The 23,902-nt window shown below is 39.5% G+C and overlaps 1 protein-coding gene across 5 annotated transcripts; it reads left to right on the top strand.

The window, feature by feature from the left end:
* The first annotated feature begins 1,995 nt into the window (after positions 1-1,995).
* LOC133822635 (uncharacterized) lies at positions 1,996-21,985 on the top strand. Of its 5 annotated transcripts, none has more exons than XM_062255036.1 (12): positions 2,007-2,163; positions 2,240-2,342; positions 2,445-2,532; positions 2,703-2,852; positions 3,159-3,290; positions 3,796-3,934; positions 4,029-4,067; positions 4,140-4,214; positions 18,686-18,745; positions 20,520-20,584; positions 21,179-21,269; positions 21,625-21,985. In XM_062255036.1, exons 1-12 carry the CDS (start codon positions 2,086-2,088, stop codon positions 21,685-21,687), a joined length of 1,083 nt encoding a protein of 360 aa, XP_062111020.1. In that variant the 5' UTR covers positions 2,007-2,085; the 3' UTR covers positions 21,688-21,985. The 5 variants fall into 5 exon arrangements, with proteins under 5 accessions (XP_062111022.1, XP_062111023.1, XP_062111020.1 ...); XM_062255037.1 differs by having other exon boundaries at positions 2,243-2,342; XM_062255038.1 differs by lacking the exon at positions 3,159-3,290 and having other exon boundaries at positions 1,996-2,163.
* The last annotated feature ends 1,917 nt before the right edge of the window (positions 21,986-23,902 follow it).

Genomic DNA, 23,902 nt, shown 5'->3' on the forward strand with positions numbered 1-23,902 from the left:
GTTTTTCATATACATATTATATATATTGATTAACATATTGCATATTAAATGATCCTCATATAAAGTTGTTTGGATGAAATTTTTTGTTGTATAACATTACCGCAATTTTCGCTGCGCACTGGGAACTGTTCCTAACACTAACTAAGGTTTAAAGTTTGCAAAAAGAAGAAGAAGTTTTGTTCTACAACTAGGGTTTGCATTTCTCTATCTCAATCTTGTATTGGACTTTGTCAAGTGTTATTGTGTGTAGATTCTTTTATTGTGGTGTTGTAATCTCAACCTCTCCCAACACCTTTCAGAAGCATTGTTCCTATATCCTTGTCCTTGAGGAGGCAGTAAGTGTCATGAAATTCAACAAACACATGGTTTTCAACAAAGAGTTTAGAGATACTCACTAAGCTTTTACATATTTTAGGTTCACGAAGAACATTAGCTAAATGCAAATATTCATGTTCTTGACATAAAGTAGAAATGAAATCAATATGATAATATCAAGTTGTTTACCATTACTAATAATCAACTTTTCTTTACCTCCATAATTTGTAGCTAACTTCATGTTCTCCATGCTAGCAGTTGTATGATTTGTAGCACCCCGGTCTATGTACCAATTAGGATCCATAACCACTTCAGGTGCAATAATGAGGGTAATTGGATTGGCATTAGTCGTTTGATGTAGATTTTGAGTGCCTTGGAAAGTTTCATCCAGGCAATGCTAGCAAGAGAGATTTGTATGTCCACGCGATGCCAGCAAGTGATAGCAGTATGTTCAAGCTTACTGTAGATTTGACAAGTAGGCTTGTAGTTTGATTTACCACCTTGACCATAGCTAACTCTGTTAGAGCCTCGATCGTTACCACAAGCAGGAGATCTAGATCAGCCTCGACCAGTCCAACCACCACCACGAGAAACATTGTTGCGAACACGACATTAAAAGACAGAATTGAGATTAAGATTCATAGATGCAATCATTTGTTCAAGGCGATACTCTTGATTCAACATGAATTTAACTTTTTTAACATACATTTCACCACTCTTGCTAAGAACAACGACCATTGTATAATCATATTCATTTGGTAGGACAACAAGAATATACGTCACCATATCTTCTTCGAGAACAGAGTGAGCAACTAGAGCTAAACAATCACTAATACTCTCCATTTGAGTAGATTATTTAGAGATGGACATCGCCCCTTTGTTTGTGTACTGAAGCTGGCCTTGGAGCTGCATAACACATTCTTTGGAATGAGGAAAAAAAAAAGAGTGCAGAACACTCCAAACTTCATAAGAATTCTTGCAATGAACAACTTGACTCGAATCATAAGAGACAAAGTAGACAGAAGCCAACTTAGAGGAAGTTAATCATCTCAAGTCCATGCAACAAAATCTGGACCAGAGACCTTAGTCTCAACTCTATTGACATCACGTGAAGTGACAATTTTAGCTGGACAAGTTTGGTACCATAGATGTATCCAAAAAGATAAAATCCTTGAATTGCAATATCGATTTGAGAGCGTCATATCACATAGTTGTTTTGATCAAGTTTGACAGAGATCAATGAAGCCACATTGTTCGTGAAAGGCGAGCTTGAGTAGGTCTTCGGTAGAGCAGGAAACTTAGAAGACAAGCATGATAAGCTATACCTAGCTTCCCTGGTAGAATAAAAAGGAATTGGTAACAAAACAGAGAAAACAAAATGGTGTAGAAAAGAGAAAAAATAGCTGAGAGAGAAATGAAAATGAAGCTTTGATTGCGTGTAAGTATTGTGTGTAGCTAAGCTTTTTCTCATGTGTAACAATATTAATAGTAAAAAATTTTGTCTTAAAAATAAATACAGGTATAGTTTTTACATAAAATTATCAACTTTCACCACAAATTTCTAAAATAAATATTAAACAAAAAAAATGTTTGTCAACAAATGCGCCCTTGAAAAACTAACAATTTTTTTTTGCTGAAGAAAAAAAAAATAACAAAATTGGTCACGTGCAAGTGACACGCACGCACCATGTAAGCATATCCACTGTAATCCTCGCATGTACCAGTTGCAGTTGCAGTTGCAGGTGGCGTAAGAAGACGAAGAAGAAGACGATGAGTGCTGCCAAAGTCGGCATCGCTTCCCCGATCATAACCACCTCAGCGTTCTCCTTCGCCAAACACACCTATTCTGTATGCTTCTTCATTTCCCTGCATTCTCTCTTTTCCCTTTCCTTTTTCTTGTTCTTTTTCTTACCTAGTTTCTCAGCAGCCAAACAGAATTTGGCTTCAATTTTCGGGCTCACCTAAGCATAAAAGCCGTCTGAGGTTGGTGGAATGCGCTCGTGCTTCTCTCTCAAGAACTGGGCAAGGTTCCGTTTTGCCTTTTAACGCTTTAAATTTGTGCTTTGTTGACTGTACTTCTCACTTCAAGTTTCGATTTTTGAAATGTTATTTTTGGGTTAAGTTCACAGGTGCTTTTGATCCAGAACTTCGGTTAGTGCTTGACCTTGCTACAGACTCTGAATTATATGAGCTTGAGAATATCCTTTTTGGTCCAAGGTATATGTCTATTTTCACAAGCTTGTGTGAAGATATACTCAAATTGAAAACTCTCAATCATTTTAATTCAATATGATTTTTTGTTCTCATAAGCAAGCGCATTATGAATTCTGATATTAATTCTTTGAAAACCCAATATGATTGATCTTAATGTGATTGTTAATCTTCAGTTACTTTAGCCCTTTGCTCAAATCGATAACGAAGAGAACTGATGTGGATTACGCCATGATCGAAGAAGATCTTCAAGAAAGAGAGCACTTCATAGAAGCGCTTGAGTCTCGATTCTTATTCCTTGCAGCTGATGCTCGCTCAACCTTAAGGTAATTATGCTTTATATTGGCAAAGTAAATGTGTAGTCAAAGATTTAATTTGTTAGCTTATGAAAGATACTTTGTCTAAGTTGCACTTTATAATTATTTTGGTGGTGCAAATGAATAATTGACTTCAATGTCCTGTTTACCATTTACTTTTTCACGTGTAACTGTATTTAGAGTAATGGATGTTTTGTATTTAAAAGAATCAAGTGATGGACAATTTAGAGCAGTTGGAATTTTTTAATTTATACTTTAAAGTTTGTTTCAAACTATCATTTTGATGATTAGAGTTGATTTGATGCCTTTTTTTAGGGGTTGGAGGCCTTCGTATAGGAATGTTTTACTTGCTGTAAGAAAGGAGTTGAACATTCGTTGCTCAAACAAATTATCAACTGAAGACCTCGAAGCAGAGATCTTTCTTCATTTGTTGCATGATTTCCCAAGGCATATTTCTCAGTTTTTAAATATGTCTTTATTTCCTGTGGCTGAACAAATCTAATTTGCAGTTCCTTATGAGAATTTGGGAGAGATAATAGAAAATAAACCGTTTCCACTGCGTTTACAGAATTAGGATGGTGTTTCTTATGCCGAAATATTACCATTTTGTTCAGTTTGCAGTCAATGTTCCAGATACATTGTCCTTGCTACTATTAAAATTTGACAAAATGGCCACAATAGGATATGTTAGTTATCATTATGGGCTACCTTTCAAGTGACTTCAGCCATGTGGCAGTTACCCACTCAGAGCACTCTTATAGTCATCGTATACTACCTTGCAATGTTGCTTTTGTCGTGCAGACGAATTTTCTTTTCCTATTTGCTGAATGACATTAGATTTGGTTAATTATTACTAGTGTTCATGGCTTTTTATTCCTTTGAAAAGTCAAGAAGCCCTTCCTTCGTTTTATACTATCCCAATGACTTTAAGTATGTAATTGTCTTCATGTAGTGAAGAGCTTGAAGCTTTTCCAGGCTTATTAGAATTCTCCAGAACATCCAATGCCGAAGGTGGTTTAGAACTTGGACTCAGTCGATGGAAAGTACAGGCTCTTTCAGCTTTGAAAGATGTCCGATCAGTGGTTTTGAAGGTATTGTTAATTTTCTTAAAATAATAAAATAGCCTGCAAGTTTTCAGTTCTCCAATTCTCTACTTAAACTAATTTTTTTTCTCCCCCCATATAGGGTGGTGGTATAGTCACTTTGGCAAAGATTCTTCAACTGGTAGGATAATTATATTTCTGTTTTGTTTTTTTTCCTTCTTTGTCTCTGATTTACCATTTTCATTTGTGGTAGTTATCAAAGAGATTATCCGGAAAGGTGTTTGCAGAAGCTGCAAATTATCAGATAAAAAGGGAAGTTATTAAAAAGGTACATGTTTGGTATGGTCCTATCCTATCAATTTGCGAAATATAAATTTTTATCCTTACCGTTATTCATTGTTCAAAGCTTGAAAGGCAAGCTAAATTTCCAAATATAAGCAACTTTATGTGAAAAATTGAAATACCTTGCTATCTGTCAGTCTTGGTAATTTACTTATGGGTGCGCAGATGAATTTAGGGTTTCAACAAATACTGTTTGTTTGTACAATTTGTTGAGTATATTTATGTAGATCAGTTCAGTACATATCAAAGTTGATTGCCTTTGAGAAAAGGGGCTCACATAGTCTTGTTGTAAAACTGTAATTAGCTGAAAATATAATTAGAAAGATCAGGTACAACCAAATCTAGCTAAAATGGAGAGGTGCATCAAGGTGAGAGTAAGATTTATACTGAAACATCAAAAGAAAGGACTAACTGCCTTTTTTGTTGTTGGAGAAAACTTACATTTTAATCGTTTGCTGAAGAACATTGAGACTGTTAGAAAATTCCTGCACAATCTGGTTAGAACAGTAGCCAAAACAGAAATGAACAAGAAATCTGGTCTGTATTAGATAGCCTGGAATTCGAGAGCTAGGGTCTCTCCCAAAAGCTGGTTACAACAACTAAATTCTCCACCCCCTCTATTGCCCTCTACTCACACACTTGTTCCCTTAGCATACCTCACCATAAGCCGTGTGCCTTACTCCCATACAACCTTAACCCCCCTAACAAACTCTCGACCACGTAAGCTATCATCCACGTATGCTCTTCTCATTCTTACCTCTCCGAGTGTATACATATGCGAGGGGAGGTCTATCAATACCCCTGCCCAAAGTCTCACCTTGTCCTCAAGGTGGAAACTAGGATATTGCTGTCTAATGACATTAAAGTGTTCCCAAGTGGCTTCAAACTCTAGTAAGTTCACCCATTATGATCAAAGCTCGAGGCTGTTGCTTGTGAGTTCTTGGACGTACATCGAGCACCTGTTCTGGCTCTGAAGACCATTCCAAATCCGCTGATAGTTCCTTTGGAGTGTTGTAGCAACTTGTTGAGGACCAAGAGCTGCCCGAAGTATCGAAATATGGAAGATTGGATGAAATCGCGATTCAGGAGGCAACTGAAGTTTGTAGGCGACTGACCCAATCTGAGCTAACACCTTGAAAGGGCCAAAGAAATGTGGGCTGAGTTTCTCATTCTTTCTTTTTGCTATAGACCTCTGACGGTATGGCCTAAGCTTAACATAGACCAAGTCTCCCACTGAAAACTAAACATCTCTCCTCTTACGGTCCGCTTGTGCCTTCATTTTCTGTTGAGCTCGGTGGAGATTCACTTTGAGCAATTCGAGAATGTCATCCCTTGACTGAAGTGTTTGTTCGACTGCTGAAACTTTTGTGCTAGCTGGCTCAAAGCGAAGCAAAGGTGGGGGATCATGATGATAGACAACCTTAAAGGGAGTCATTCCTGCTGCTGAATGGTACGAAGTATTGTACCAATATTCTACCCACGGTAGCCATTTCACCCATTTAGTTGGCTTGGAGCTGACGAGGCAACGTAAATATGTTTCTATGCAGCGGTTAACCACCTCGGTTTGGCCATTTGATTGAGGGTGGTAGGCGGTACTGTGCTTCGTGCCTTGCAAACGAAAAGTTTCCTTCCAAAATAAGCTGGGGAAAATTTTGTCTCGATCTGAAACAATAGATCGAGGTAAGCCATGAAGTCTGACAATTTCGCGAACAAAGACTGCTGTCACAGCGATGACTAAAAATGGATGGCGCAGCACAATTAAATGCCCATACTTGGTAAGACGGTCCACCACCACGAAAATTGAATCAAACCCGTTGGAGTGGGGTAATCCTTCTATGAAATCCATTGAGATATTTTCCCAAATTTGAGCTATAATTGGAAGAGGTTGCAGCAGCCCTGCTGGAGATTGGGCCAAATGCTTGTTTTGTTGACATATTGCGCACTCGGCAACAAACTTCTGAATATCTTTTCTCATTCCATGCCAATGAAGATTGGCAACCATCCTTTGAAATGTCTTGAACACGCCTGAATGCCCCCCAACATTGTTACCGTGATATTCTTGCAATATGAGTGGAATAAAGGGTGAAGAAGATGGAAACACCAACCTGCCCTTAAACTTGAGACATCCCTGATTGAAACTGTACCCATCATTTGCCTTACCCAGTTGCATCTCTTGAATAACCTTGGACAAATACGGATCAGCCTACACATCAGGTAGGGAGATGACAGTAGGGGCCAAAATCGCAGCAAACTCAACCCCTTGATACATTCGAGATAGAGCATCTGCCGCTTATTCTCTAAGCCCGATCTATACAGGATGTCGAAGTCATAACCCAGCAGTTTAGTTAGCCACTTTTGATGCTCGGTGCCACCAAATGTTGTTGCAAAAGATACTTCAAGCTCCGCTGGTCGGTACGAACTAAAAACTTCCTTCCCAACAAATATGGTCACCATTTTTGGATTGCCAAAACAATCGCCATAAGCTCCCTTTCATAGATTGGTTTTTTACGGGCTCTCAGAGATAATACTTGGTTGTAGTATGCTATAGGCTGTTGTTGCTGCATTAATACAACACCCAATCCTGAGCTCGAAGCATCAACCTCTAGCACAAAAGAAGCTGAGAAATCTGGTAGAGTAAGGACCGGGACTAAACACATGGCTGCTTTAAGACATTCAAAAGTCGCTTGTGCTTCAGAATTCCACCCAAAAGCATCTTTACAGAGCTAATCCGTTAGAGGCCTTGCAATAGAACCATATCCCTTCACGAACTTCCGATAATATCCAGTAAGTCCCAAAACCCCCCTCAAATAAGGATTTAGGGACTGGCCACTCCTCCATTGCCTTCAATTTGCTTGGGTTAGCAGATACACCCTCTGCTGAAATCACATGGTCAAGGTTCTCCACTCGAGGCTGAGCAAACAGACACATTTTTTGGTTTGCATATTGCTGATGTTGGTGGAGCCGATGCAAAATCAATTCTGGGTGATCCTTGTGGGACTCCATGGTAGGGTTGTAAACCAATATATCATCAAAAAATACCAACACGAATTTGCACCAAAAATCACAGAATACCTCATTCATGAGGGCTTGAAAGGTGGTTGGCGCATTTGTGAGGCCGAAGGGCATCACTAGAAATTCGTAGTGCCCCTCATGAGTGTGAAGAGCTGTCTTCTCTATATCCTTAGCTGCCACTCGAATCTGATGGTATCCAGACTTGAGATCCAACTTCGAAAAAATAGTTGCTCCATGTAATTCGTCCAATAACTCATCAATAACTGGGATGGGAAACTTGTCGGCCACTGTTTCCCTATTCAAAGTTCTGTAATCAACACAAAACCTCCAGCTACCAGCCTTTTTCTTCACTAACAAGAGGGGACTCGAAAAAGGACTAGTACTTGGCTGCACTATCCATGTCCGTAACATCTCTTCCATCAACCTCTTGATCTCATCCTTTTGCACTTCGGCATATCTATATGGTCGAACCGAAATTGGACCAGCTCCCTTTCGGAGAGTGATGGTATGCTCTCAGACTCTCTTTGGTGGCAACCCTGGTGGCATGTCAAAAACGGATTGATGCTGTTGAAGTAACCCCGATACCGACTCCGACACTTGTTGATCATTACTCGGAGAAACCATGGTTAATGGGCTCAATTGAACCCTAAACCCTTGTCCCTCATGCCACACAATTCGAATCATGACTTTTAATGAAATCTGTGATTTACATAGAGTTGGTTCACCTTGCAAAGTCACCCACGCCTCTGCTACTTCAAACATCATAACCATTGTGCGCCAGTTCACTTGCATATTGCCGAGCGTAGCTAACCATTTGATTCCAAGAATCACATCCACCCCACCCAAGTCCAATGGAAGAAAATCGGTAACTATTTGCAATGAACCCAAGTCTAAGGTCACTTGGGAGCATATTCCTTCTGTTCTCACCTTACTACCCGTTCCCAAAAGCACTCCAAAACAAGTTGTCGCTTTGAGTGGAAAATTAGCTTCTTTAACCACATCGGTGGAGATGAAATTATGGGTGGCACCACTGTCGATAAGCACTGTCACTTGTTGCTGTTCAATCTTCCCAGCCAATTTCATGGCGTGTGCTGATGATATTCCAACCAGGGAGTTTAGAGACAAAGTGGCCAAAGTTTCTTCGACAATCTCCTCACTAATCGAGTCTGGGGTAGGTGGTGGAGAGTCCAAACTAAGTGGTGCTTCTTCATCATCCATCATCAACAATACCTGTAAAAACTTCTGCTTGCATTCTTGTCCCTTAAAAACTTTTTATCACATTTGAAGCAAACACCCCGAGCCCTTTTATCCTGCTATTTCGCTATTGTTAAACGCCCCACAAAAGGTTGCTTGGTCGGAGTAACTGTTTTAGCTTGCCCGGAGCTAGACCGCGTCGTTGTTGCCGGAGTGGAGATGGGGAGGGATGTAATGTTTCTGGCCGTTAATGGAGTAAAGTAGGGGTGAACATTTGACCCGCAAAACCAGCCCAACCCGAACCCCGAGAACCCAGTTTTTCGGAAAACCCATTCATTTCGGGCCTAATCCGATCCGAACCCGACATGTGTCTGGTCGGGTTCTAAATTTTAAAATACACAACCGAGTGTATTTAAAAAAAATGAAACCTTAAAAAAATCACCTTTCTTTTCTAATTTCTAATTTTCTATTTTTTTTGAAAAAAGAGTAAGAGGTCGAAATGACCTCCTCTCAATAATATTGAAAACCCTCACTTATGGCGGAGGAATACCGTAGTAACATAGTGAAAAATTAAAAAACAAAAGTTAAGACCACAAATGCACTCACTCCCTACGAAGATCCAGAAAGAACACACCCTCAAACTCTTTCGTTCTATACACCCAAGTGGCAACCCAGAACCTGATTTTATCCCAAAGGTTGTCCACGGAAGAAGATGAATCGTCAAAAGTCCTCGAATTTCTCTCCAACCAAATAGCCCAAAATGTAGCGAGGACGGTACACTGCCATAAACGCGTCACCCTCTTTCCTCCCTCCAAATGAGAGAGAAACAATTGCGCACAGGAGGAAGGCATACACCAACCGACCCCGAATTCTTGTAATACTTTATTCCAAACGATGCTGGCGAAAGAGCACCGAAGAAACAAATGTCCCACTGACTCGCTGTTGTTATTACAGTTAGCACACCGATTGGGCGACAAGGAATGGAAAGGTCTCCTCCTCTGCAAATTCTCATGGACACTCAATTTGTCAAGGAATAATAACCATCCAAACACTTTAATTTTGTATGGGACACCACTTTTCCATAACCTCCTTGCCCACAGCCACTCTGGCCCTAAATGATCATAGGCTAAGCTGCGAAAGGCCGAATGGCAACTGAAAACCCCGCTACTGTCTGGTTTCCAGATCCTTTTGTCTTCTAAAATTTCCGGCAGATGCATATCCTTAATCAAATCTAACATCTCAATCAAGCTAGGAATCTCCCTGTCGAATAAATTCCTTCTAAAACGGAAATCCCAGCCGAGACCTTCCGAGCTAATACCACCATCAGCCACCACCAAGTCTCTGATCGAAACATTCACTGCCTCGGACACCCTGACTAGATCAATGAACCGTGAGCTCAGGGAACAATCACCAATCCACTTATCCTCCCAGAAACGAATCCTGTCACCCCTCCCCACCTTGAAAAAGACCCTACGCTTGAACTCCTCGTACAACATAGAAATATCTCTCCACGGACCACGAACTGAAAATCTACTCCCCACGTTTGTATCCCAGAAGCCAAGCCAGCATCTTCACCATACCTACTACTGATCACCCTATGCCATAAAGAATTCTTTTCCAATGGAAACCGCCACAACCACTTCATAAGAAAAGCCTTATTCCTCAAAACCAAATTCCCAACCCCCAAGCCTCCGTGACTACGAGAATTGCAAACATCGGCCCAGGAAACCAAATGATCGGCACCTGAATTGTCCGCACCTTCCCAAAAAAAGTCGCGCATCAGTTTCTCAATTGTCATCGCCACATTCTTAGGGATACAAAAAAGCGACAGGTAGTACACGGGAATGGAAGACAGAACAGATTGAATAAGAGTCAGCCTCCCTCCTCTAGACAGAAACGCACTCTTCCAGGAATCCAATCGAGTAGCACATTTAGATAACACCGGGTCCCAAAACCCTTTGGAGCGAGGAGAAGCCCCCAAAGGAAACCCCAAATACTGAACAGGCCAATCACCCACTTCACACCCAATCTCACTAGCTTTCTGATCCACCATCTCTTTCTGCAAATTAATCCCCAGCAGCTGACATTTCTGCAAATTGATAGATAACCCTGAAACTCCACCGAAGACCTTTAGAATGTCCAAAAGAACTTCCAGCGACTCCTCATCGTTTGCGAAGAAAATCGTGTCGTCTGCAAACTGAAGGTGGCTCACATCCACTTTATTCTTGCCCACCGAGAAACCTCTTAGAGCCGAGGCACTTTTAGCTTTATCTACCATTCTGCCTAAAACATCCGCTATCAAAGTGAACAAGAATGGAGACAAAGAGTCCCCCTGGCGAATACCCCTGTAACCTTTAAACTTTCCTCTCGGCCGCCCATTCACAAAGACGGAGTAAGAAGTGGAGGATAAACACCCACGCATCCACGTCCTCCAAACTTCACCAAAACCCTTCCTTTCCAAAACTAACTCCAAGAAATCCCAGTCCACACAATCATAAGCTTTGGTGAAGTCTATTTTGAACACCCAACCTTTTTTTCCTTTGCTTCTATATTCCTCCACTGCCTCATTTGCAATCAGAACTGTGTCCAAGATCTGCCTCCCCTCGACAAAAGCACCTTGATTTTCCGCAATTGTGTCTGAGAGAACTCCTCGAAGCCTATAAGCCAACACCTTTGAAATAATTTTGTACAGGCTAGTGACTAGACTGATAGGCCTGTAGTCCCTTACCCGACAGCTGTTCAATTTCTTCGGAATCAGGCAAATGAAAGTTTCATTGATCCTTTCGTGGATAACACTGTCCTTGAAAAAATCATGAAATACATCCATCAAATCCTTTTTCATTACCTCCCAATTGTTCTGATAAACAGCCATGGAAAACCCATCTGGCCCCGGGGCTTTAGTGCCATCACACGAAAAAACTGCTTGTCTGATCTCGTCTTCAACAAAAGGACGCTCAAGGAAAGAAGCCATAACCGACGAAATTGGAGACCAGGAAATCCCGTCCACACCCACCCAAACTCTCGGCATCGCCAAATACAAAGTTGAATAAAAGCCCACAATAGCCCTCTCAATATCGGGGTCTTTATCCCAAATAGTACCATCATCTTCCTCAATCCTGGAAATGAAATTCCTTGCTTTCCGAGCACTAAGAATGCTATGGAAAAGTTTGGAGTTAGCATCCCCTTCCTTTGCCCATCGACACTTAACCTTAAACCACACACTTCTTTCTTCTTCAAAAACAATTTGCTGCCAATCCTCCTTCACCTTTGATCGTTCCAAAAGGAGATTCTCATTCCAAGATCCCCCTTCCTCCAATCTATCCAACTCAAACAGTCTCCGTTCCAAGAAATGTTTCCGCATTTTCCTCTCCCCAAAGACATGATGACTCCACTTCCTAATATGACCACGAATAGAGTCTAGTTTTGACATAAATATCATGCCCGATTCCCTTTGCCCCTTAGCTGGGCCCCACCACTTCTGGAAAAGATGAGAGAAATCCTTGTGCTCCAACCAAGCATTATCAATTCTGAAAGGAGAAGGGCCCCAAGACGGAGGACTAGAGTCCAACACTACCGGACTATGATCAGAAACTACCCGAACCAAAACCTCCTGCCGAATGAAGGGATAATAATCCGACCACGAAGGAGAGTGAAAAAACCTGTCCAGCCTACAACAAATTGGCTTGTGTCTGAAATTTGACCATGTATAACGACCATTTTGAAGCTTTGGATCCACCAATTTTAATTCTCTAATCAAAGCGTCGAACAACTTCATGCTCCTAGTGTTAGAACTGCTATTCAACTTCTCCTCAATTCTTCTAACCACATTGAAATCTCCCCCAACACACCAGTAATCTCCACAAATAGCACTCGACCTAGCCAATTCATCCCAAAAACTCTCTCCTACCATAGACTACAGGACCGTAAACACCTGAGAACCACCAGGGACCCTTCCCCTCAGCCTCCAAGCAAATTGAGACTGAGAAATCCCCAACTAAAGAATCAAGTACAGAAACACACCTCGTATCCCAAACTACCAATGTGCCTCCCGAACGGCCTAATGGATGTTGATAAATCCAAGCTTTAAACCTAGATCTCCAAATGCTTCCAATAAAACTCCTGTCAACGGAACTCCTTTTTACCTCTTGAAGAACAATAATGTCTGGGTTTACTTTACAGATCAATTCCTTAATTGCTTTCCGTTTGCTCTTGTTGCCACAACCTCTAACATTCCAAGTAAGCATCCTCATAAATTGTAACTGTGCCCCAAGCCTCTTTTTTTCCTGTTTCCATAGTTAACATCAAAGCTCAGCCTGCGTAATTCCCGGTAACTTTTCTCAGATAGGCTGACAGAGTCTCCTAAACTTTCCCCTCCCAAAGCAGAATGGATCATCGATATACCCAGAGAATCCATAGACTTAAGAAGTCTAGCGGACTCACTCAACTTCTCCTCTTCCTTGCTCCTAATATTGTCGATAGAGGCAGGCCTTCCCTGCGAAACACCTCCCTCTGACGACCCTTCTACGCACGCAGTCCCCTGATCTTCCTCAACCTGAGTGCATTCTTCATTCCTTCCTCCATCCCACAGGTATCTCAACACAGTCCTCTTTGTCATTTATTTCGCCGTCTCCAATCTCATCCACATATTCATCTTCTGAGCTGCCTGAATCAAGCTCCTCATCGATTGGGAAAACAAGATCCTCCTCTTCTCCTACAGTTTCCAAAGAAGGCTCCCCCCTATCAAGATCTTCCATAAAATACTTACTGTCTATGCCACTGTAATTTTGCCGGCGAGAATACACTTTCAAACCACCCTTGTTATCTTTAAACTCTGACTCCTCCTCAAACTTCTCCAGCAATACACTTTTCTTTGTATTGGGTTTCCTTCGCACCGAATCATCCCAAAAAAAGATAATCCCTTGTGAAAAACTGCCACACTCCTTAGGAGAAATTCTTTTTGAGTTGGCCAGCTTATTTATTGATTCTGTATAACCCAAACCGTGGCCCAAAATATTTAAAAGATTTATTGGATTGAAGAGAGCCCATGGCATGATAATCAAATTAAAAAAACAAGGCCCATTTACCAAATTAATATGAAAACGGCCCAAAGAGAGTGCTGAAACAACCCAGTCTTTATCCTTAATGTGCCACGTGGGATAGTCATTTTGAATCACCTTTTTGAAATAGATGCACGTGCTTGCCATCCCTCTACAATTAATAGATAAATCAGACTTTATTCTATTAAATATTCTCCTTAATGGCAGGCATGAGTTACGTGAAGCAACGGTAAGCTCATCAATGGAACTCGTGTTCGGCGCCGACCCACTCGTTGCTACCTGCAACTTCCGATCAATCATGGCAACCGTGGCGCCGCCATCCCTCTCCTCCACTACCCCGCGCGTCTCTTCGTTCTCAGCGTTGGTCCCCTGCTGCTTCTCCGAAAAACCTCCTTCATCGGGACCCGAGCCACACCCAGACTTCCTGGTCGATTTCCTCACCCAGAATTTGCGGACCGGAAAAAGCTTCTTCCCTCTAGCTTTAACCAAACGCAAGGACAGCTGATTGCCATCATACGGCAAAGAGATGAAGCTTGGAATAAAACCCGAAGCATCCCCCTTCACTTTAATATAGGTACAAAAAAGATTCTTTCTTTCCAAAGTGTGCTTGTCTATAGCTAATAGCCCTCCACAGAGTGAGCTGATCACCTTGAAAACATGGTGGTTCCATATATTCAAAGGAATTCCTTCAATACCAATCCATTCATGTGTACAAGAAATTTTCCAATACTCCATTTGATTCCTCCAACTCCATACAGCAAAGGAAACTGCAGTCAATCCAGGAATAGTAACCGAGCCAGTAGAGATCAGCCTTTCCTTCTCTCCCTCGTTTGCACACCATATTAGAGCCCTGTCGTCTGAGAAATGCGAAACACATAACTTTTTCCCCCACCATCTTTGGATTCCCTCATGAACAGCTGACCAAGGGCACCGGCTTTCCTTTCTGAACATGAAAACAGCCAAACTCCAATCGAAACAGTCCTCATCCCCTGTTAACAGAGTGTGGCAATCCTTAGATAACTTGACTGCCCCTTCCTTTTCATCCATGATCACCTCCTTGGGGTTTCCTTTAACTATAGAAGCCCAAGAGACTTTTCCATCGACCTTCCTTCCGAGATCTCCTTGTGAATCAAAGCCCTTCTTCTTAACCAAGTGTCTCAGGCAATCCTCTAGTCTTTTCCATCCCTGAGCAAAATCCTCCTCCGGAATGATGATCGAATTGAAAGCACTGTTTTTGAGTACGGAAATCTTCAAAAAAATTCCTCTAACGTTTTGATAACATTCCAGCCACACCCTCATGGAAAAATCCCTGAAAGTTCTCCTCCGATGCACCCTAAGGTCATCTCTAGCCTCGATCAACCACATTACTTCTTCTAACAGCCATCTAGAGGCATCTAAGGATAATGAAATCTCATAACCTGATAGTCTTGTCCTCTCACAGATCCTTACGGAGCCGCCATCCTTAGAAAGGGTCAGCATGAACACCTTGAAGGCTGTACGAAAGCTCCAATACCTCTGACCAGAAGACACGAAGGGACCCCCGGAACCAGAATTTTGTCCAAATCCAGTGGGAAAATGGACATATTTCTTCCCATAACCAGTGGGGTTATGGTGCGCTTTAGACCTGGACATACACTCTCTCTCTCACTACACTCAAAGCTAAAAGTTATGAATCCAACTCAAGTTCATAATGAAGTTGTTGATAGAAACAAATAATATGCATTCAAAAACTCTTTTCAGCAACTACTGTTGAGGCATAGGGAAGTTGTTGATTGAGCTTATAACAATTGGGAGGCACAAACCTTTTGATGCTGAGGAGGAAGAAGAAATTGTACAAGAGTTTGGCATGTTCTTGAAGGAAGATCTGTCTTTGGAGTGATCTTGAGTTATCTGAAACTGTCTCCCTAGAGATAAAAGTTGTTCCTAATTTTCTATAAACTTATGTTTCATGATTATTTTTTTTCAAAATTTTTACCGAGGCCCAATTTGTGAAAAAATCAATTGCACCAAACTAACAACAAACTTTCAAAATTGAAAGTGTAAAAAAAATAGTATTTTTGAAAAATTTGTACCAATGCCCATTTTTGGCCCAAAGCCCAATTGGCCCAGCCCAACCCGAAACAGACCCTACCCAAAACTTGAATTTGAACAAAAACCCGAAATTTTTTGACCAGATTCGGTACCGCTTTTCTCCTGCCGAAACCTGCAAAACCCGAACCCGATGCACCAAAAACTCAAAAATTCGACTTGTGTGCACCCTTAGAGTAAAGAAGGGCTTCAGAATCGAGATAGTGCTGGGACTGTATTTTGGGCTCGAAGATGGTGGGTTTGGGCCCGTTTTGAGTAATTGTTGACTTTCCTCAATTCTTTGGGCTGTCTCCATTATTTGGGCCAAGCCCATTGATTGCAAGATGTGCAAAGTCCCTTTGATGTCTTCCTTCAATCCCTTAACGAAGCGACCTTCGAGAATGTGTTCAAGGACGCTGACCATCCTTGACGCCAGCGTCTCGCATCTTACTCGGCACTCTTTCACCGTCGTCTCTTGTACCACCGACAACCATTCATCTGCCGTCGACTCCACCAGTACTGTGCGGAACCGTAATAGAAGCAAAGTCTTCAAGGTCATCTATGAAGTGATCGGTCTCCTCTGGTTTTCCCATTGGAACCAGGACAGTGCATCTCCTTCCAACCTGATAATCGCCACCTCCAACATATGTGCCTCCGATAGCCTTTTGAGCAAAAAGTACTATTCCACCCGAAAAATCCAAACATCCGGATTATTGCCTGAAAACAACGGAAGTTCCATCCGTGGGGGCCGATAATCACGATCATATCCATTGTCGCTGTAATTCCAAGGGTTGCCCAATTGAGTTTGAGGCTGAGGCGTTTGCCGTTGCTCAATCGGCTGTGGACCCGATGTCGACGACATATCAGCTTCAATCGCCTTCCGATGCCGATCGTTGCTAGCAGCTGTGGTCTCTGTGCGTGGCTGTCCAGAAGTTTGCAACAATTGAGTCATGTGACCCACTAGAAAATCCATCTACTTCTGTGTTGAAGCAAATTCAGACTAGGAAGATGCTGAAAATCTGATCGGACCCCTTTGCAAGGTCTCCAAGCGTTCATCAATGGCCTCCAATGGATTATCCTTCTTCGATCCCATATGATAGTGTTGACTCTGATGCCACTTTGTTAGAAAATTCCTGCACAATCTGGTTAGAACAGTAGCCAAAACAGAAATGAGCAAGAAATCTGGTCTGTATTAGATAGCCTGGAATCCAAGAGCCAGGGTCTCTCCCAAAAGCTGGTTACATCAACTAAATTCTCCACCCCCTCTACTACCCTCTACTCACACTTATTCCCTTACTTAGCATACCTCACCATAAGTCGTGTGCCTTACTCCCATACAACCTCAACCCCCTAACAAACTCTCGACCACGTAAGCTATCAGCCACGTATACCCTTCTAGGTTGACTCATTGGAAATTCAGATGAATGATTATTTTAATGGCCTAGATATTAGTATTACTATTACATTATTGATGGTCTCCTAGTTTGTTCTATAAATGAGGGTGAATCCATTTAGTATTTATTAACACATTGTTCACGTGCAAAGCAAGTTTTTTTTTGTTGCTGAAATTAAGAAAGCAAGTTACCTTAGAATGTTTGGTGTTGGTCATTTGGTTGGAAAGAATGCACATATATTTGAAGATGATTGCAAAGGATTCTGGAATATGATTTAGTTGTGGGTTGCTCTGTAGATACAAAATGACAGTTGCTAGTGGTCCTTTATTTTCTGAATTTTTTAAAGGATTAGGTTTCATAAAGTGTGTGTTTTTCATGGTGAGCTCCTGTCCATTTTTTAACTGAAACTCTCTTTCTCGCTTTTGTTTCTTATCAAACAAAGCCCTTTAGATTAGAGATTTACAAGAGAAATGGGATTCTTTGTTTTTGGTTTTTATTTTTATTTTTTTGTTTTCATGATGAGCCCCTGTCCATTTTTTAACTGAAACTCTTTTTCTCGCTTTTGTTTCTTATCAAACAAGGCCTTTAGATTAGAGATTTACGAGAGAAATGAGGTGTACATGATACATGTATAAATATATGGATACCGGTAGTGGTATTATTGGCATTTGAGGTAACTGAGACCACAAAGGAATTATAATCAACACTGAGCCCTCCAAGGAGATGAAGAATACGATCTTGTTCTGGATTTCTTTCTGAGATGGCAGCAAGGCAATCAACATAACTCTTGACTTAAAGCCGTTCTTAACTGTTTGAAGCCATAAGTGGAGCTGCATAATCCATGCTTTAGAAGCACCAGCAAAAACTCGTTAAAGAGTGCTCCAGGCAGTGGCAGAGGTGGAGTGTCCAACAACTTGTGACATCATCTCAGACATGAGAGAAGAGAAGATCCAGCTGAGTATAAGTCGATCTTTGCGGTGCCATTGAATAAATTCAGGATAGAGAGTTTGAGTTCCTTCAATGAACTGAGGAGAAGCTGTGCAAGAACCATATATGTAGTCATCAATGCCTTTTGCAAGTATAGCATTCTCCATTTGTGCTTTCCATAGAATGAAATTCATTTGATCAAGCTTGACTGGAAATGTATGATTGAGGGCTTGACTAACGACAACAAAGCCATCTATTACAGAAGTTGTGAGGCCAGCCACGGTTGATGCAGAGGTAAGAATGGGAGGTTGAACATCAGAATCAGAACCGGAGCTCAAGGTTGACATTGGTAGTAGAAAAGTGAATTTAAGGAACCAAGAATGTAAAGAATGGGATTGAGAAAAGAAAGTAAGGATCAAAGTTCTTATACTATGTAAGAATGTTTGAGTGAAGGTGACTTAACTCATAAAACAATAATTAGCCATAGATGTCTTTTTTATAGGAGGAAAATACAAGAACCATTAACAGTCTTTAACAAACTAACAGAAACTAACTCTAACAGTATAGACTAACTGCTTTCATTGTGTCCTGTATTTACATAATTGTATCTGTGTTTACTTTGCGAAAGTATTTTATTCTTTTATAAGTAGGACATAATACTTTTTTTTAGCATTTGTTGCAGAGTTTTTTTTTTTTTTTTACATGTATGTATCCTCTCGTTCACCATCTAGTTTTAGCAACTGCTTGTTTTATGCTTTTATAGATCTAGTTATATTGGATTTTTATCAGATTTCCTTGATTTTCAGGGTGGGCAGCTAGCTGCAATTAATTTAGAGTCTCGAGCAGCAATGCTTGCTGCAAAACAGGTAATTATAGGCTTATGCTGTTTCAATTTGCTATATCTTCTCTTTTTCTCTGGTATTTTAAAAGTAAACTATGACCTGTTGGGTACTGATGATAAAGAGACATGCCTTGAGACAAACCTAAGATGCTAAATATAGATCCATAAGAGAGAGAGAGAGAGAAAGTACTTAAAATGGAGCATCCAGTGGTAGATTCGCTAACATCATAGGGTTAGTCTTTGAATACTGATTGATGTAGTGTGCCCTTCCAAATCACAAGAAGTCTAATCACCAACTTAGGCATTACCAATTAACTCCATTCATAGATGATATGAACTAAAGATCCCTTATTAACACAGAACAACAATCAATGATAGAAACCCTTTTTTTTTGGGACACCCATTGTTAGATATTAGGAAGTTTCATTCTGTACCAAAAGGAGCAACTTCTTTGCTTGATAGGCGCATATATATTGACATACAAATCAATGTCCTTTTGGAGTCCAATGATAAGATTTTTCTTGAAAACTCCCTTCTACTGCGCAATTACCCGATCAATATTTTAACATCTAACTTGGAAAAAATGCAGGCTAATTCTTTTTTCTTTTGATTAGGACCTGAATATAGATCACTCACACAAACACATACACTTACCCATCCACCCAACCATTTGATCTAGAAATACGAACAAATTTAGAAAGTAAATTACAGATTCCAACACTTAGCCCATCAGCAGCTTTGAAAACCTGAGTATTCATGGCAGAAACCTGTTAGACAAGTACAATAAATAGCCTCTCATGTATGTGTCCAAGCAACTTGAAAACCTTTTATAAATTACAGATGGAATATTTCGCACCCTTGGTCATGGAAATAGCAAGCTCTACTAGTATCCCCTTAATCGATAACATTTAACTTACAATGTTCACCCTTATTGTAATTCTTTTCAACATTCAGTCACAGTCCATTGCTCTTTTCAGTTCTTCGTAGCTTATTGTTTTCCCTTAATTTTTCGACACATCCATTTATATATCTGTGAATTTGCCTATGCAGCTTCTAGGACTTCAACCTCTCAAGTGAATATGAGAACAAACTTTGCATTATTACATGATGTGTTGATTAATTCTAGAAGAAAAAAAAAAAAATTGAAAAAGCCATAAGCTTATTCAAAGGGGAGAAGAAAATTCATCTTATCAGTCTTCTTTCATCAACTTATAAGAGGGTATATACTGGGAAATATCTTATACTCAACTGTTTATGCGCACACTCTTGTAAATATATATTTCTGTATTTGGATTTTGATGATAATGATGTTAGAACGAAGAAATTAATAGAAGGGATATTATACTTATTAATGTAAATGGATAATTTAATTAATGTGTTGGGTGTTCAGAGTTCAGTTGTAAGGATTTTTTTTAGATGTTTCTTCGTTTTTTTTCACAAAAGATATTTCTTCGTCTTTAATCATGTTGGGTTGGAATTTTTTATTTTATTATTTCTTCTCTTTTCTTTGTTAACATATATATAAATATTCAATGAAAACATCTGCGTTTCTTATTTAAATATTAATCCTGCATTTTATATTTACACACATAATAAATATACTATGTGTAAAAATTGAATCATTTTGAATCGTTCAAGCTTCGAGTTTCCATGCAATATGAAAAATCTTCTGAATTCCTTTCAAGTCAATGTGCATATTTATCAAAGAAACTTACTAGCATGAATTAGCACAAACAAGTAACAGCTTCATGTGGAAAAATTTCATTGCACAATTTCTCACAGTGGGTAGCTATTAACAGGGTTTGGTCGGTGCTGCATCAAGATATATAGGTCTCAGAAGCATGATGACTTTACTCGGCCCAATGTACTGACTCTTCTACTGTGCATCTTCTGAACAACTTATTTTGCTTACTCTATTTTCCACATGCTGTCTTGTTTGGTTTATGGTTGCTATCACTGGGAGAGTTGTCTAAGAATAATAGACATCCATGAAGATGTCCCCTTGGACGTCATATTACATGAGTGGTTTATGTTTCCAGTTTATTTTTCTTTTTCAATGATTTGATGTGAGAAATGTTTTTAAATTATGGAACTGTGCAAGCATTTTGAGTTTTACTTCCTTGGTAATTCTACTTGATTGCATTTAAATTTGGATGGAATTGCAATTAATTTTTGTGTTATTGATTCAGACTATTCAACTAGGTAGTTCATACCACCTCTAGAATTCTTAGATGGATGTTTTAGTCACGTATATGTTGATCATGCTATATGTTCATATATGTGATGCGGAATGATAAAGATATGAAATTATAGTGTTCTAAATCACCTCAGGATTATTATTCTTAGGTTTGTTCTTATTAGAATTTATCTAACTTATTTTGTTCCCTGATATTTTTGCTTCGCCTTAAGCGAAAGCTGCTTGACTATTTAAATTTTACTTATGTCTGGATGCTTGCAGGCTTTGGGGAACATTTCTGGCTGATGTTGTCATTCAAATGCTAGGAACAGATTATGCTAGAATCTTACGAGCAATTTATGCTTTTGCCCAGGTATTGACATCATTGCTTCATGTTTTACACCTACGGATTTTTTCTTTTTTTTTTGTGATTGTTGGATATTGATCTTCATTAGGAGACCCCTTATTCATTATGATGGAGCTAGTGTCATCTTTTTGTTTGTTTCATGCATGAATTTTACATATCTATATATGCATGAATAATCATGTCTTGGTTCATAATTAAATCTGATAATTGTCTTGGTTCAATTAATAAGTGGCCTTCAGTTGATGGAACTTTAACATGCGGATTGAGGCGAAAATAAAAATGAAATTAATATCAAAGAAAATATGCATCTTGGTTTTTCAGAAATCTTGTTGAATATTTTTTTTTTCTTTTTTCTTTCCAGATTCGTATTACGCGCACATACAATTTTTCATCTGGATCTGATGAAAATAATGAACATTTTTAGCATTTGGAAGACTTCATGTTTGACATATTAACCGTAGATCTAGAGCTTCTGTTGCTTCCGAGCAGCATTAACAATGAAGATATGTGGATTTTTCTATTCAGTGTCCCAAGCTTAGGTTTGTACTTTGTAGATATTCTTTGTGAGAATTTCCACTGTAAATATTTATCTCTTGGTTCTGTTTAACATATAAATGTTTTGCTTTAGGTTCCTCTATATATTTAATTAGCTCGGGAATTGTACTTGCAAAATTGAAAATCAGCGCCATGTATATGTGAAAACATTTAGAAAAGTTCAATAAGTTATGTAATTTCGACAAAAAAGATTACATATAAAATCCTCTCAATCCTATTCAATATATTTGTATCAAAAGATGTGAGATAAGTGAAGATCAAGTATTTAGTGTTATAATATAGTGAGAGTTTATTCTAGTTTTTATTAAGTAAATGAATTGCAGATTCTCCTTTATTTTCTCCTGGCTGTCTACGTTTCCTTCTCTGTTTCTTTGGTCTGCTAGTCCTGCATCAAAGTTTCACTTTCTTCTGTCTGTTCAAACCAGGGTTTGAAACCAAACTTCTCCTCAGGAGGATAGAGGGTTCTTGTCCCAAATTTCCTCAAGGGTCTTCCATCTTCAGAACTAAGCAGTCTTAAAAACAACCTTTGCTGTGGAATCTGTCCAATCTTCTCCAATTCATCCTTTACTCAGCTCCCAATCAACTATTTGGAGGTTTTCTTCAATTCTCTCCTTGTTTAAGCTCTTCACTACGAAACTCGACCCTTGCTCCAATATCCATCTAAATGTAATCTACATCAGCAAAAGGATTTGAACAATTAGAGATATTATTGTAATTGATAATAAAAGTTAATTAGCAGGACAGGACAGGGCACCTGTTGTGCTGCAGTCTTTCCATTGGACGCTGCAACGTCCTTAAGAATGGAATTCTCTAGGCTGTCAAAGGGGACCTAGCAGTGCTAATGCCACAGATCCCCTTTTCTCTGCAGAATTGAAGCAGTATGGCTTGTCGCCATGAGGTGTTCATCTCTACCTTATGAACCACAGGATGAATGGTTGTGCTTTGAAGGACTTGAGCAATCTTTTTGCTGCCGCCAAGTCTAACCCATAGCTTCCCATTTACCCCTTATATCGAATAGGAGATCCTCTTTTATAAACTCCATGCCTACCATCCTCCCCTTTGGGTTTCGCCGGGAAATGACTTAAGAGATCCACTTACTCCAGTTCCACTCTCCTGACCACTCATTACAACATGTTTGCTTGTACAGACTTTCTTACACAACATTTATACATTAATTTGTATTGCCATTTGGCTCTTAAATTCACTAGTCTTGAAAGTATGGGCAATTATATGGCAGGTTTCATGGTTAGGAAAGAGTAATTCGTGTCATATGGTAAAATTTTCAAAATGAAAAGTTTCAATCATATAGAGACTGTAAATATTACGTATCCATAAATTATGACAAAGTGAAGAAGAGGGCACAGGGTGCTCTTGTGTAACTTCCGGAGGGATTTCTTGAATGCAAAAAGAACAAGGTTAGGATGTGCGAGCACCATAGCTTGGACTGGCATGACCATATATAGAATGAACAAGTTTCAAAGGGTGTAGCCAATGGCAATCGCATGGAGGACCAGGGTGGCTACTAGAGCAGTTCCAAACCCTTGCTTTGATTCCATTTTCTCAACTCTGTTCTGTATTCATTATAAGCAAGATTTGTGACAGTTTCTTTCTTCAAATGTAAACCAAAAGTACCTTATATGAACCAAATATTTAAAAATGTGAATCATATAAAAACATTTTTAAAATGTGATTCATAATTATAAGTGTTAAATAATTAGAATCATTTAGATGTGAACAAGACATAAATTTTAGCGTGACCTTATGAAGAACTCGTATAGTCATAATAGATTTTAGGAATTTTTTCATGAGGATACCTAAAACCAATTTTATTCACAAAAATCACTTCTCTAAAAATAATACCCAAAATATAACTTCAAAACAAAAATAATTACAAAAATTTCCTACCTTGTGGAAAATAATATATTTTACATATCTTCAACTTAAAAATAATCCATTCCACAAAAAATGGGAATTTTGCTAGCTCAGGGGAAAAAAAAAAAAGAGGGCGCAATCTCATTGTTCAATTTTTTTTTTTCCTTTTTGGGATTATCAAAAACTTTCTAATTACTTACTATATTGATAAG

Source organism: Humulus lupulus, chromosome 3 (genome assembly GCF_963169125.1).
Source record: "Humulus lupulus chromosome 3, drHumLupu1.1, whole genome shotgun sequence".
Classification (NCBI taxonomy): domain Eukaryota; kingdom Viridiplantae; phylum Streptophyta; class Magnoliopsida; order Rosales; family Cannabaceae; genus Humulus; species Humulus lupulus.